Raw genomic sequence first — 12556 nt, 5'->3', positions numbered from 1 at the left:
GCAGAGAGGATCGATAGTAACATCATAAGTGACAGAAAATAAAAACCTGAACGGTCCATCCAGTCTGCCCAATACTGAGACTCATTATCAATTCATGATTAAATCAACAATGAACTTGATATTATATACTTCATTATGGTCTTTGGCGTTTCTGGGACATAGACCATAGAAGTCCACCCGGCCTTATCCTTATGTTCCAACTGCTGGCGTTGTCAACAAAGCCCCTATTTGTCTTCACAGACGAGGAGACAGCACTCAAAGAACTTGGTACTCAGTAGATGACAGACTGGCGCAAGTGCAGCATACACTTCAATGGGAACTCCCCAGGAATTGTTTCCGTCCCCAGGGGAACCCTGCAGGAACTGTTGCTGTCAACACAGGATTCCCGAACTGCTTCCGTCCCCTCGGGAATCCTGTGGACCCCGTTCCTGTGCAGGTCTCTAGATCAGACCGCCTGAAATCGTTGGTAGCAGTACGACAGCGTATAAAGACAAACTTCACATCCAAGAGTCGAAGGGAAGCGTATTCTACAGAATAGACCTCTCTGGAAAAGAAGGAAGAAACAAAGTCTGACTGACATGAAAAGCAGATACAATCTTTGGCAAAAAGGACGGAACTGTCCGTATAGAAACTCACAAGTCAGAAAAGCAGAGAAAGAGAAAGCATGAAGCTGTAAAACTCTCCGTGCTGATGAAATGGCAACTAGAAATACTGCCTTTAAAGATCTTTGATAGCTGCCGAACAAAGGGGCTCAAAGGGGGCTGACTGAAGAACATTAAGAACCACTTGAAGACTCCATTGAGGACAAACATTGCGGAGAGGGGACACAGATGAGTAACTCCCTTGATGAAATGCACTATATCAGGGTGAGCAGCCAATGAAGTATTCTGTATCTTGACACTATGATACACCAACGCTGCAGCGAATTGAGAGCCCAAGTCTTTTTTGAATCCCTCCTGAAGGAAGGATAAAATTTGAGACAAGAAAGCAAAAAATGGAGAGACACTATTCTGTGCAGACCAGTTAGTTCTCCATACTCTAGCATAAGAAGAAATGGACCACTTTCAGGCTTGCAGCAAGATAGTAATAACATCATCTGCGTAACCCTCCTTCTTCAATCATGCCCTCTAAAGAGCCAGGCCATAAGACCAAAGCGGGAAGGGATCCTCTATAAGTACTGGGCCTTGGTGCAATACGCCCGTCTATGGGCGATTTGAAGACGGATGATGTCCACATACCAAGGATGTCTTGGCACTACGGAGCTACAAGAACAACCTTCCTGGGATGACATGAAATGCTGTGCAACATCCTTCCCATGAGAGGCCAAAGAGAAAACGCATAAAGGAGGCTGTCCGACAGACAAGGCTATACCAGTGCATCCATTCTTAGGGAATCCTTCTCCCTGCTGTAGAATCTGTGTACTTGCGCAATGAGTCTGGATGCCATGAGGTACAGAACAAGAAGACCCCACAGTGTGGAAATGAGGCAAAATGCAGTCTTTGACAATTGCCATTCCTCTAGGTCCAAAAAACATTCTGCTGAGGAAATTCGCTTGCAAGTTCAGTGAACCCGCTGTGTGAGACACTGAAATCATTGGAATGTTCAATTCCACCCACTAGAGATACACTCTTTCTTCCTGCTTGCCTGTTGATGTAAGACATGGCTGTAACACTGTCCAAGAACATGTGAACTGGCCTCCTGCGAACAAGAGGTGTAAAGGCTAGTAGAGCTTTTCTGGACAGCTCGAAGTTCCAATCTTTTGATGGACCACTCTCGAGCAGTGGCCCTGTGCAGAGTGGTGGAGATAATGGGCTCCCCATCTGAAGAGGCTGGCATCGCAGGTGAGAAAAACCAACTGGGAGTCTGTAAGGGCAACCACACTTGAGTGTGCACAGGGAGAAGCCACCAAGTCAGACTGTCTGGCTTGAGGCATCCACGGCACCAGCTGGTCGTAAGTCCCCGAGACTGGAGACCACCGGGCTCAACAGGGAAACTGTAGGGGCTGCAGGTGGAACTTCGCCCAAGGCTGAACATCCAAAGTTGCCACCACAGAATTGAGAACCACGGACTTTTGTAGTATCCACCTCTACTTGTGTTATTCTCCAAAGTCCAGCTATATTTTAGCAAAACAGGGTTCCCCTGTCGGGACTTTATGGGACTTTGGAGAATAACACAAGTAGAGTTGGATACTACAAAAGTCCGTGGAACAATCGTCATCCAAGATAAGTAACGATTTCAAGTTACTTTTAATTCAATGAAGTGTCTCTATCATAGGTGCTTGTAAGGGTACAGTGGCAGAGTTATTGTGAATTTGATATGGTGGAGTTTTTTTTAAGACTTATGATATGAATAAAATGGTGCCCTCATTACACAAAAGGCATGTCCTTTAAAAACGAGGTGTTGCCGATATCTCCGATATCTCTGAGATCTTTTTTTCTCCACTTTTTTTCATCATTGCCTGCCACAGTTGCCCACAAACACGTTGTTTACATGGTAGAATTGTTGGAGAGTTTCTGGTAATTACAATCACCCATATTATTGCGTTGCTACTTTATTATTCGCGTCACTAATTTCCTTTAACATGACTGCGCCCATCTGCTCATCCTGGTCGGGCGGACGGTAGTACACCCCTATCACCATCCTTTTCCCCTTAACACTTGGAATTTTGATACACAATGATTCCAAGGTGTCTTTTGTTTCCTGTAGAATTTTCAATCTATCTGATTCAATGCTCTCGTTAATATACAGTGCTACTCCTCCCCCAATCCGGTCCACCCTATCACTATGATATAATTTGTACCCCGGTATGACAGTGTCCCACTGATTATCCTCCTTTCACCAGGTCTCAGAGATGCCTATTATATCCAATTCTTCATTCAGTGCAATATATTCCAATTCTCCCATCTTATGTCTTAGGCTCCTAGCATTTGCATATAGACACTTCAAGCTTTGTTTGTTATTCCTTATTACAGCATGTTGATTACTTGACAGTACTAATTTGCTATCTTTAGTCCGTTTTTTGTTATTTTTATTTATGGACATTGAATCCACTACAGTCTCTTTTTCATACTCACTATCAATAAACCCTGTCTTCTCTGTTTGGGTGATATCTTTGCAAGATACCTTATTCCAAACCATACGCTTTTGTGCAACTGTCAGCCTTCTCCCCCCCCCGTTCCTAGTTTAAAAGCTGCTCTCTCTCTTTTTTAAATGTTAACACCAGCAGCCCGGTCCCATCCCAGTTAAGGTGAAGCCCATCTTTTCGGAATAGGCTCCCCCTTCCCCAGAATGTTGCCCAGTTCCTGACAAATCTAAAACCCTCCTCCTTGCACCACTGTCTCATCCACGCATTAAGACTCCGGAGCTCTACCTGTCTCTTGGGCCCTGCGCGTGGAACGGGAAGTATTTCAGAAAATGCTACCCTAGAGGTCCATCAAGCCCAGCATCCTGTTTCCAACAGTGGCCAATCTAGGTCACAAATACCTGGCAAGATCCAAAAAAAAGTACAAAACATTTTATACTGCTTATCCCAGAAATAGTGGATTTTTCACAAGTCCATTTAATAATGGTCTATGGATTTTTCCTTTAGGAAGCTGTCCAAACCTTTTTTAAACTCCGCTAAGCTAACCACCTTTACCGCACATAAGCACTGCCATGCTGGGAAAAGACCAAAGGTCCATCAAGCCCAGCACTCTGTCTCCCACAGCGGCCAATCCAGGCCCCAAGAACCTGGCAAAAAACCCAAAATTTAATAACGATCAATGGACTTTTCCTTCAGAAATCTGTCCAGACCCCCTTTAAACTCAGCAAGGCCAGCTGCCGTCACTACCTTCTCCGGCAATGAGTTCCAGAGTCTAACTACGCGCTGAGTAAAGAAAAACTTTCTCTGATTTGTTTTAAACCTACCACATTCTAATTTCATCTTGTGTCCCCTGGTTCTATTATTGTTAGAAAGCGTAAACAAACGCTTCACATCTGTCCGCTCTATCCCGCTCATTATTTTGTAAACCTCTATCATATCACCTCTCAGCCGCCTTCTCTCCAGGCAAGAGTCCTAGCCGTCTTAACCTCTCCTCATAGGGTAGTCGTCCCATCCCTTTTATCATTTTTGTCGCCCTTCTCTGCACCTTCTCCAATTCCTTTATATCTTTTTTGAGATGAGGCGACCAGAACTGAACACAATACTCCAGGTGCGGTCGCACCATGGAGTGATATAACGGCATTATAACATCCTCATGCTTGGTTTCCATCCCTTTTCTAATAATACTCAACATTCTGTTCCCCTTCTTAGCCGCCACAGTACATTGAGCTGAAGATTTCAACGTCCTATCCACGATGACTCCCAGATCCCTTTCTTGGTACGTAACTCCTAACGCGGAACCTTGCATAACATAGCTGTAATTCGGGTTCCTCCTTCCCACATGCATCACTTTGCACTTGTCAACGTTGAACTTCATCTGCCATTTGGACGCCCAATCCTCCAGTCTCACGAGGTCTTCTTGTAATTTTTCACACTCCTCCCGCGACGAGACGACCCTGGATAATTTTGTGTCATCTGCGAATTTAATTACCTCACTAGTTACTCCCATCTCGAGGTCATTTATAAATATGTTAAAAAGCAGCGGTCCCAGCAACAGACCCCTGAGGGACCCCACTAACCATCCTTCTCCATCGAGAATAATGGCCATTTAACCCGCAATCTCTGGCAACGAATCCCAGAGTTTAATTACACGTTGAGTGAAGAAATTTTTTCTCCGATTCATTTTTAAATTTACTACATTGTAGATTCATCGCATGCCCCCTAGTCCTAGTATTTTTGGAAAGCGTAAACAGATGCTTCACATCTACCCGTTCAACTCCACTCATTATTTTATAGACCTCTATCATATCTCTTCTCAGCCGCCTTTTCTCCAAGCTGAAGAGCCCTAGCCGCTTTAGCTTTTCCTCATAGGGAAGTCATCCCATCCCCTTTATCATTTTCGTCACCCTTCTCTGCACCTTTTCTAATTCCACTATATCTTTTTTGAGATGCGGCGACCAGAATTGAACACAATATTCAAGGTACGGTCGCACCACGGAGTGATACAAAGGCATTATAACATTCTCATTTTTGTTTTCCATTCCTTTCCTAATACCTAACATTCTATTTGCTTTCTTAGCCGCAGCAGCACACTGAGCAGAAGGTTTCAATGTATCATCAACGACGACACCTAGATCCCTTTCTTGATCTGTGGCTCCTAACGTGGAACCTTGCATGATGTAGCTATAATTCAGGTTCCTCTTTTCCACATGCATCACTTTGCACTTGCTCACATTAAACGTCATCTGCCATTTAGATGCCCAGTCTTGTAAGGGCCTCTTGTAATTTTTCACAATCCTCCCACAATTTAACGACTTTGAATAACTTTGTGTCATCAGCAAATTTAATTACCCCACTAGTTACTCCCATCTCTAGGTCATTTATAAATATGTTAAAAAGCAGCGGTCCCAGCACAGACCCCCTGAGGAACCCCACTAACTACCCTTCTCCATTGAGAATACTTACCATTTAACCCTACTCTGTTTTCTTTTAACCAGTTTTTAATCCACAATAGAACACTACCTCCTAACCCATGACTATCCAATTTCCTCTGGAATCTGTCATGAGGTATTTTGTCAAACGCCTTCTGAACATCCAGATACACAATGAGGCTTATTTTCAAAGCACTTAGCCTCCCAAAGTTCCATAGAAACATATGGAACTTAGCCTCCCAAAGTGCTTTGAAAATATGCCTCTATATCAACCAGCTCACCTTTATCCACATGTTTGTTCACCCCTTCAAAGAAATGTAGTAGATTGGTGAGGCAAGATTTCCCTTCACTAAATCCATGTTGACTTCGTCTCATCAATCCATGCTTTTGAATATGCTCTGTAATTTTGTTCTTAATACTAGTCTCTACCATTTTGCCCGGCACCGACGTCAGACTCACCGGTATATAATTTCCCGGATCTCCTCTGGAACCTTTTTTAAAAATCGGCATTACATTGGCCACCCTCCAATCTTCCGGTACTACACTCGATTTTAAGGATAAATTACATATTACTAACGATAGCTCCGCAAGCTCATTTTTCAGTTCTATCAGTACTCTGGGATGAATACCATGCAGTCCAGGAGATTTGCTACTCTTCAGTTTGTAGAACTGCCCCATTACATCTTCCAGGTTTACAGAGAATTCATTAAGTTTCTCTGACTCGTCAGCTTCGAATACCATTTGTGGCACCGGTATACCACCCAAATCTTCCTCGGTGAAGACCGAAGCAGAGAATTCATTTAATCTCTCAGCTACGGCTTTGTCTTATCCGATCGCCCCTTTTACTCCTCGGTCATCAAGTGGTGCAATTCTTTTGCCGGCTTCCTGCTTTTAATATACCTAAAAAAAAATTTACTATGTGTTTTTGCCTCCAACGCAATCTTTTTTTCGAAGTCCCTCTTAGCCTTCCTTATCAGATCTTTGCATCTGACTTGACATTCCTTATGCTGTTTCTTATTATTTTCAGTCGGTTCCTTCTTCCATTTTCTGAAGGATTTTCCTTTAGCTCTACTAGCTTCCTTCACCTCACTTTTTAACCACGCCGGCTGTCGTTTGGTCTTCCGTCCTCCTTTTTTAATACGCGGAATATATTTGGCCTGGGCTTCCAGGATGGTGTTTTTGAACAGCATCCACGCCTGATGTAAATTTTTGACACTCGAAGCCGCTCCTCTAAGCTTTTTTTTCACCGTTCTTCTCATTTTATCATAGTCTCCTTTTTAATAGTTAAACGCTAATGTATTTGATTTCCTATGTATACTTACTTCAAAGCTAATATCAAATCCGATCATATTATGATCACTGTTATCAAGCGGCCCCAGCACCATTACCTCCCGCACCAGATCATGCGCTCCACTAAGGACTAGGTCTAGAATTTTTCCTTCTCTCGTCGGCTCCTGTACCAGCTGCTCCATAAAGCTGTCCTTGATTTCATCAAGGAATTTTACCCATCCCCAGAAATTTTAGTTTAAAGCCCTCCTTAATACTTTAGCCAGTCTGTTATTGAAGACACTTAATCCCTTCCTTGAAAAATGGACACTCAGCAGCTCTTGGAAAATCATCCCATGGCCTAGGAAACTGAAGCACTTATGTTGGGATCATCCACGCTGTGACACATTCAGCTCTAGGATGCAAGCTTCCTTCAGCTGGCCTTTACCTTCAACAGGAAGGATCGATGAAAACACTGCCAGTACACCTAGGTGCTTCACCCTCTGACCAAGAGCCATGAAGTCACGTTTGATATGTTCAATAGGATACCTAGCAGTTTAATTTGTGCCAACATGGATAAGTAGCATAGGACAGTGGTCAGTAGGCTTGATGAGTCTTGGCAATCTTTCCGCTACATCTCAAATCCTGGCACCAGGTACACAACACACCTCCTTGGACATCATATCTGGTCAGCAGATAGGCACCTCAGTATCTCTCAGAAAAGAATTACTGACCACCACTACCTTTCGCTTCTTATTGGCCACCTATCCAGTGGCTTTGGGATTTTTGATCTTCATTTCCTCTTGTTCTTGAGATGTTTTCAGCTCTTCTGTCTCCAGGGTTGCGAATCAGTTATACCTTCAATAAACACTAGCCCCTTGACAAAACCTTTCAAGAAATCTAAAATATCTGAACAGTAGTATGTAGGAAAAAAACAAAAACACTTATCTTGACACCAATTCTCCAAACTCTTATGTATGCTAACAAAATAGCTACCTCTACCTGTTACATTCTAGAAAAAGGTCTATCACCTTGCTCAAATAACCTTCACCCTCTCAAGAGCCAAACTTTAAGCAAAGCTGAAATGTGTCCAGAATGCTGATTGGGCTTTGAACCAACAGACACTTCCATCTCCCAAGAGATAAAGGATCTTGACTTTCAGGTGCATCAAAACTCTATACCAGGGTCTTCTTGGCCAATCTGGAGCAATCAACACTACTAAACCTTAATGCTTCTTTATCCTTTGTATGACTCATCCTATGAGTAAAAAACAGTAGGGCAGAGAATCTGCAAGATCCAATGTGGCAAAAGGAAAGAAGCAGAGAAGAAAATCTTATATTTAAAAGGATTTTATTCACTACAATAAATAAAAGAACTAGATTTTCTTCAGATCCTCATTCTATGAGCAGCCAAAATACATACAGAAGACACAAATGCAGCCACATTTGAATTAAGGCATCTATTACTTTTAACTTCCAAACCTTCACATTCTGGCCTGTTGCCATCAGATCCATGAGCTGATAAAACCAACAGTGTACCACTTCCAAGACAACATCCTCTGCTAGACTCATATTCTCCTGGATCCACAGGATTCCTGCTGAGGTAATCCGCATGAATATTTTGGGTCCCCTCCACATGTGCCACCAAAATGACTTTCAAATTCTCCTCTGCCCAATTCATCAACATTTGCACTTCTAATGCCATTTGAAGACTTCTTGTTCCACCTTATTTATTGACATAGGTTACTTTTGTCTTTTTGCAGGAGAGAATTCCTTACCAATTTGTTTTGAAGTAGCTGATGAAACTTCAACAGAGCTAAGTGGATCACCCACGCATCCAAATGGCTGCTCAATCACTGAGCTTCCATCAAGGACCATCGACCCTGTGCCCATCTGTTAAGACAATAAGCACCCAAACCTGTGACATTTTCATCCATCATCACAAGCAACCAATTTGAGAATTCAAAACTCTTTCCTTTGGATAGATTGTTCCTGTGTAGCCACCAGTCAATACTGTCTCCGGTGCTAGTAGCAGTACAAGATGGAACTCTTAACTCTGTGGAGACCATCAAGAGAGAAGAGACCACTGCAAAGGTCTCATGTGCATCATGGCCCACTGAACTAACTCTAACATTGCAGCCACTGATTCCAACACTTAAAGGTAGTGTCAAAACCATTGGTTTGTGAAGAGTGAGAAGGCTTCGGATCCGAGATAGTATCTTTTCCCTTCTTACTGAAGGAAGAACCACTTTGCGTTGGAGAGCGTTGAAAGTTTTGCCCCTATATATGTCAAGAATTGGAACAGGGTAAGGTTGTTCTTGGAGAAACTGACAGCCCATCCTAACTTTTGTAAGAAGTACACAACTCGCTATGCGACCATTTTGCTTTCTTGGAATAACTTCACTCTTATTAGAAAATTTTTCAAAACAAAGGTGGATCAAAATTACCTCTTTTTTTTTTTTTTTTTAAGGTGGCAGCCGCCACCACAACCACAGTCAACTTTGTAAATGAACTTAGTGATGTAACCAGTCTGAAAGGTACAGCACAAAACTGGAAATGCTGTCCTAAGGTAACATTGATGAGACTTCTTTTTGAGAATGTACAGGTAAGCTTCCATTAAGAAGAAAGAAGCTCTCGTTGTTGCACCAACATGATCACCAATCTTACGGCACCTTTTACAAAGCAGCGCTACCAATTAGCAGCACGCTGAATGTGAAGAAGCCCATTCAATTCCCATGGGCTTCTTCCCATTCAGAAAATGCTAATTGGTAGCGCCACTTTGTAAAAGGAGCCCTTAAAGTTTCCACTCAAAAACTTAGAACCTTGAGAAAAATGTATTGACCACTTTGAATCAAGAATTGGATAGAAGGTATATTCTTTTTTTGGAACTACAAAATAAATTGAAAAAAGACTTCTAACCAATCCTTCTAAATCTTCACCGAAAAGCAAATCTTTTTGAAAAGATAATTTATAAGACACATTTTAGAAGTTAAATCTGTAAACCAATTTCTAAACCAAAAACAATGCCAGTCACATCCAGTAGTTTCAAACATCAAATTTGTACTGAAAATACATAAGAACATTCAAAGACCTCCTGGCAGACCCATAGTTAATGGTAGAGGGTCTCTATTTGAAACACTGTCTCAATACCTTGATTTCCAATTGCACCCGGCGTTGCAGCATATTTCATCTTTTATAAGAGATTCCACACATTTGTTACAGATGTTGGACCAAGAAGACATTTCTATGGATCAGACACTACGGTGACACTAGATGTGAATGTCCTCTACAAAAACATATCTCAAGGGACAGCTCTAGCAATGATTCCTTGTAATTTACTAAATTTGAATATTTCAGGACAAGTAGAATTCTTGCATAGAGTGACAGAAATGGTAATCGCTAAAAATTAATTTTGATTTGAAAGGAGGTATTTTTTATAAGTAAAAGGGGTGGCAATGGGGGCCATGGTGTCCCCCCACAACTGACTGTTTGAACATGGCAGAGTATGAAAAGAAGTACATTTCCTCAAGTCAGTACAAATCACATATACTACAATATAAACTGTATATTGACGATAACCTGCTAATATGGGGAAAAAGATCCTTGAAGGAATTTTTAGACTATTTAAACGAGTGTCATGAAAATATAGAATTTACTTCCCATATAGGAGGACATGAAGTTGAATTCTTGGATATTAGGATAAAATTCTGTCAAGGACAATTTATTACTCAAGCTTACCACAAGAGCACAGACAGAAACACGCTTCTTCATGATAAAAGTCATTATCCAACTATATTAAAAAACAGCATCCCAGCTAGCCAACTTCTGCGGATTTGGAGGTTATGTACACAATGGGAAGATTTTATACATCAGGCACATAAGAAAATGGAAGTTAACAAGTGTACTTCCACACGTGAATTTGACCAACAAACTTAGAGACATTATCTGCAAACACTGGCTGATGCTGAGGTTACATGCTCTGTTTAAAAATGGTTTGAGATTTGTCACACAGGGCAAAATTTGGGACAGATTGTCTTTTCCATCTCCCTTCCATCCATATACATTTCCCACCTCTTCCTTTTATTCATGCACATTTCCCCCTCCCCCCCCCATCCATTCATGTGCAGCCTTTGCGCCCCTTATCTGCCCTCCTATTCAAGTGCAGCAATTCTCCCTCCCCTTCCCTTCATATGCATCCTTTCCCCCTCTCCCTTCCCTCCTATCCAACTGCAGCCTTTCTCCCTTTCCCTTCCTATCCATCCCAGTGCAGCCTTTTCCCTCTTTCTTCCCATCATGTAGCACCTCTCTCCCTCGAGCAGCAGGAGAGAGACTTATTTATTTAATTCCAGGGTCCGTCTTTGGCAGGAGCAACCGGTGCGGCTGCACAGGGCCTCGTGCTGCCGACCCCGACATGACAACATTTGCAGGACCTCTCCCCTCCTTGCCCTATGCAGCGCCTCTCTCTCTCAGGCAGCAGCAGACCCCAGTCACTGCTGCCCATGAATCAAAATGGCGGCTGCAACCTTTCGCAGTAGTCTCGTGAGAGTTTGCAGCCACCATTTAGAACCAAGGAGCTGGCATAGGAAACAGCGACTGGGGTCTGCTACTGCCCAAGAGAGAGAGGCGCTGGATAGGGCAAGGAGAGAGAGATCCTGCAAATGTCATCATGTCGGGTTCGGCAGCACGAGGCCCTGTGCAACCGCACCGGTTGCTCCTGCCTAAGACAGACCCTGGATTTAAATAAATCTCTCTGTTGCACCAAACATTAAAGGAGATTCTGAACTCAAGTGTGTGCCCCTAACCCCACTCAACTGGGACTGGATTTTCACGCTCCTGCTTTGAAGTACTGTTACAATGACAAACAATAGAAACAGTAAATATTATCGAAGAGGCTATTTTTAAGTTGAACTTGAAATCTTACCTTATTCTTCATTTTGATATCCATGTTCTTGCATTGCTTTTCAATTTCCTGGATTTTGTGTGTCATGGGAGCCTGCATGTCCTTTAGTCGTCTCAGCTCTTCTTTAAGACGATCACGACTTTGTTTCACCTCCTCATATTGCTGGCGAACATTTTCATATTCCTTACCACAATATTTATTTATTGGTTAAAAATACCAGAAGCATCCAAGTTAAATATTGCTAACAGTGTTAATACACAGCATAAAGAAACTAGGGTTAACATTCAAAGTGAGTTAAACAGGCAAAAGAGGATCCTGCCCAATTCAACAGGCAGCTCAGTATCGGCTCCGACTGCTACAACATTTGCTGGTTAGTGCTGGGGGCGGTCCTTAGGTAGAGCTGGGGAGGAGTCAGAAGTTATGCAGACATCAGTGATATTCAGTATTAGTGCCCACATAGCTAACTGGGCATGTAGGACCACATAAAAGGCAGTCCTAACTTTGGCCAGTTAGCTGTGCTAGTAGAGTCCAGTGCCACAAACACCCGGATATTCAATCTGGTGCCCGGATAGGATCTGGCTCTGAATATCTGGGTCTAATTTAGCCACTGATGGTCAGTATTTAAAGAAACTCTGACCACTGCTGGCTGAATATTGAGCCAATTGTATATATGTAAAGAAAGCACAAATACTGCATTGAATGCTGAAGAGGCAGAAGCTCTCAGTCAGAATTAAAGACCTAGAGTCATCTTTACTAAAGATCAGAGTAAGCCAATATTTAGTAAACATGTCCCTTAGTATTAAATCAAGTTGCTTATCTGTTAACAAGCATTCTCCATAGACCGAATAAATCAGTCATGCAAGAAGAAAAACGTAATCCA

At 42.5% G+C, this 12556-nt stretch overlaps 1 protein-coding gene across 1 annotated transcript in view; it reads right to left on the bottom strand.

Annotated features, from left to right (window-relative positions):
* SMC5 (structural maintenance of chromosomes 5) overlaps nt 1-12556 on the bottom strand; it is a 201628-nt gene that overhangs the window by 145603 nt on the left and 43469 nt on the right. Inside the window, 1 exon segment of the mRNA XM_030193855.1 lies at nt 11698-11859. Within this exon segment, the coding sequence (XP_030049715.1) occupies nt 11698-11859 (162 nt within the window).

Source organism: Microcaecilia unicolor, chromosome 2 (assembly GCF_901765095.1).
Source record: "Microcaecilia unicolor chromosome 2, aMicUni1.1, whole genome shotgun sequence".
Classification (NCBI taxonomy): domain Eukaryota; kingdom Metazoa; phylum Chordata; class Amphibia; order Gymnophiona; family Siphonopidae; genus Microcaecilia; species Microcaecilia unicolor.
The sequence above is the reverse complement of the archived record's forward strand: the minus strand, read 5'-3'. Positions and strand labels throughout refer to the sequence as shown.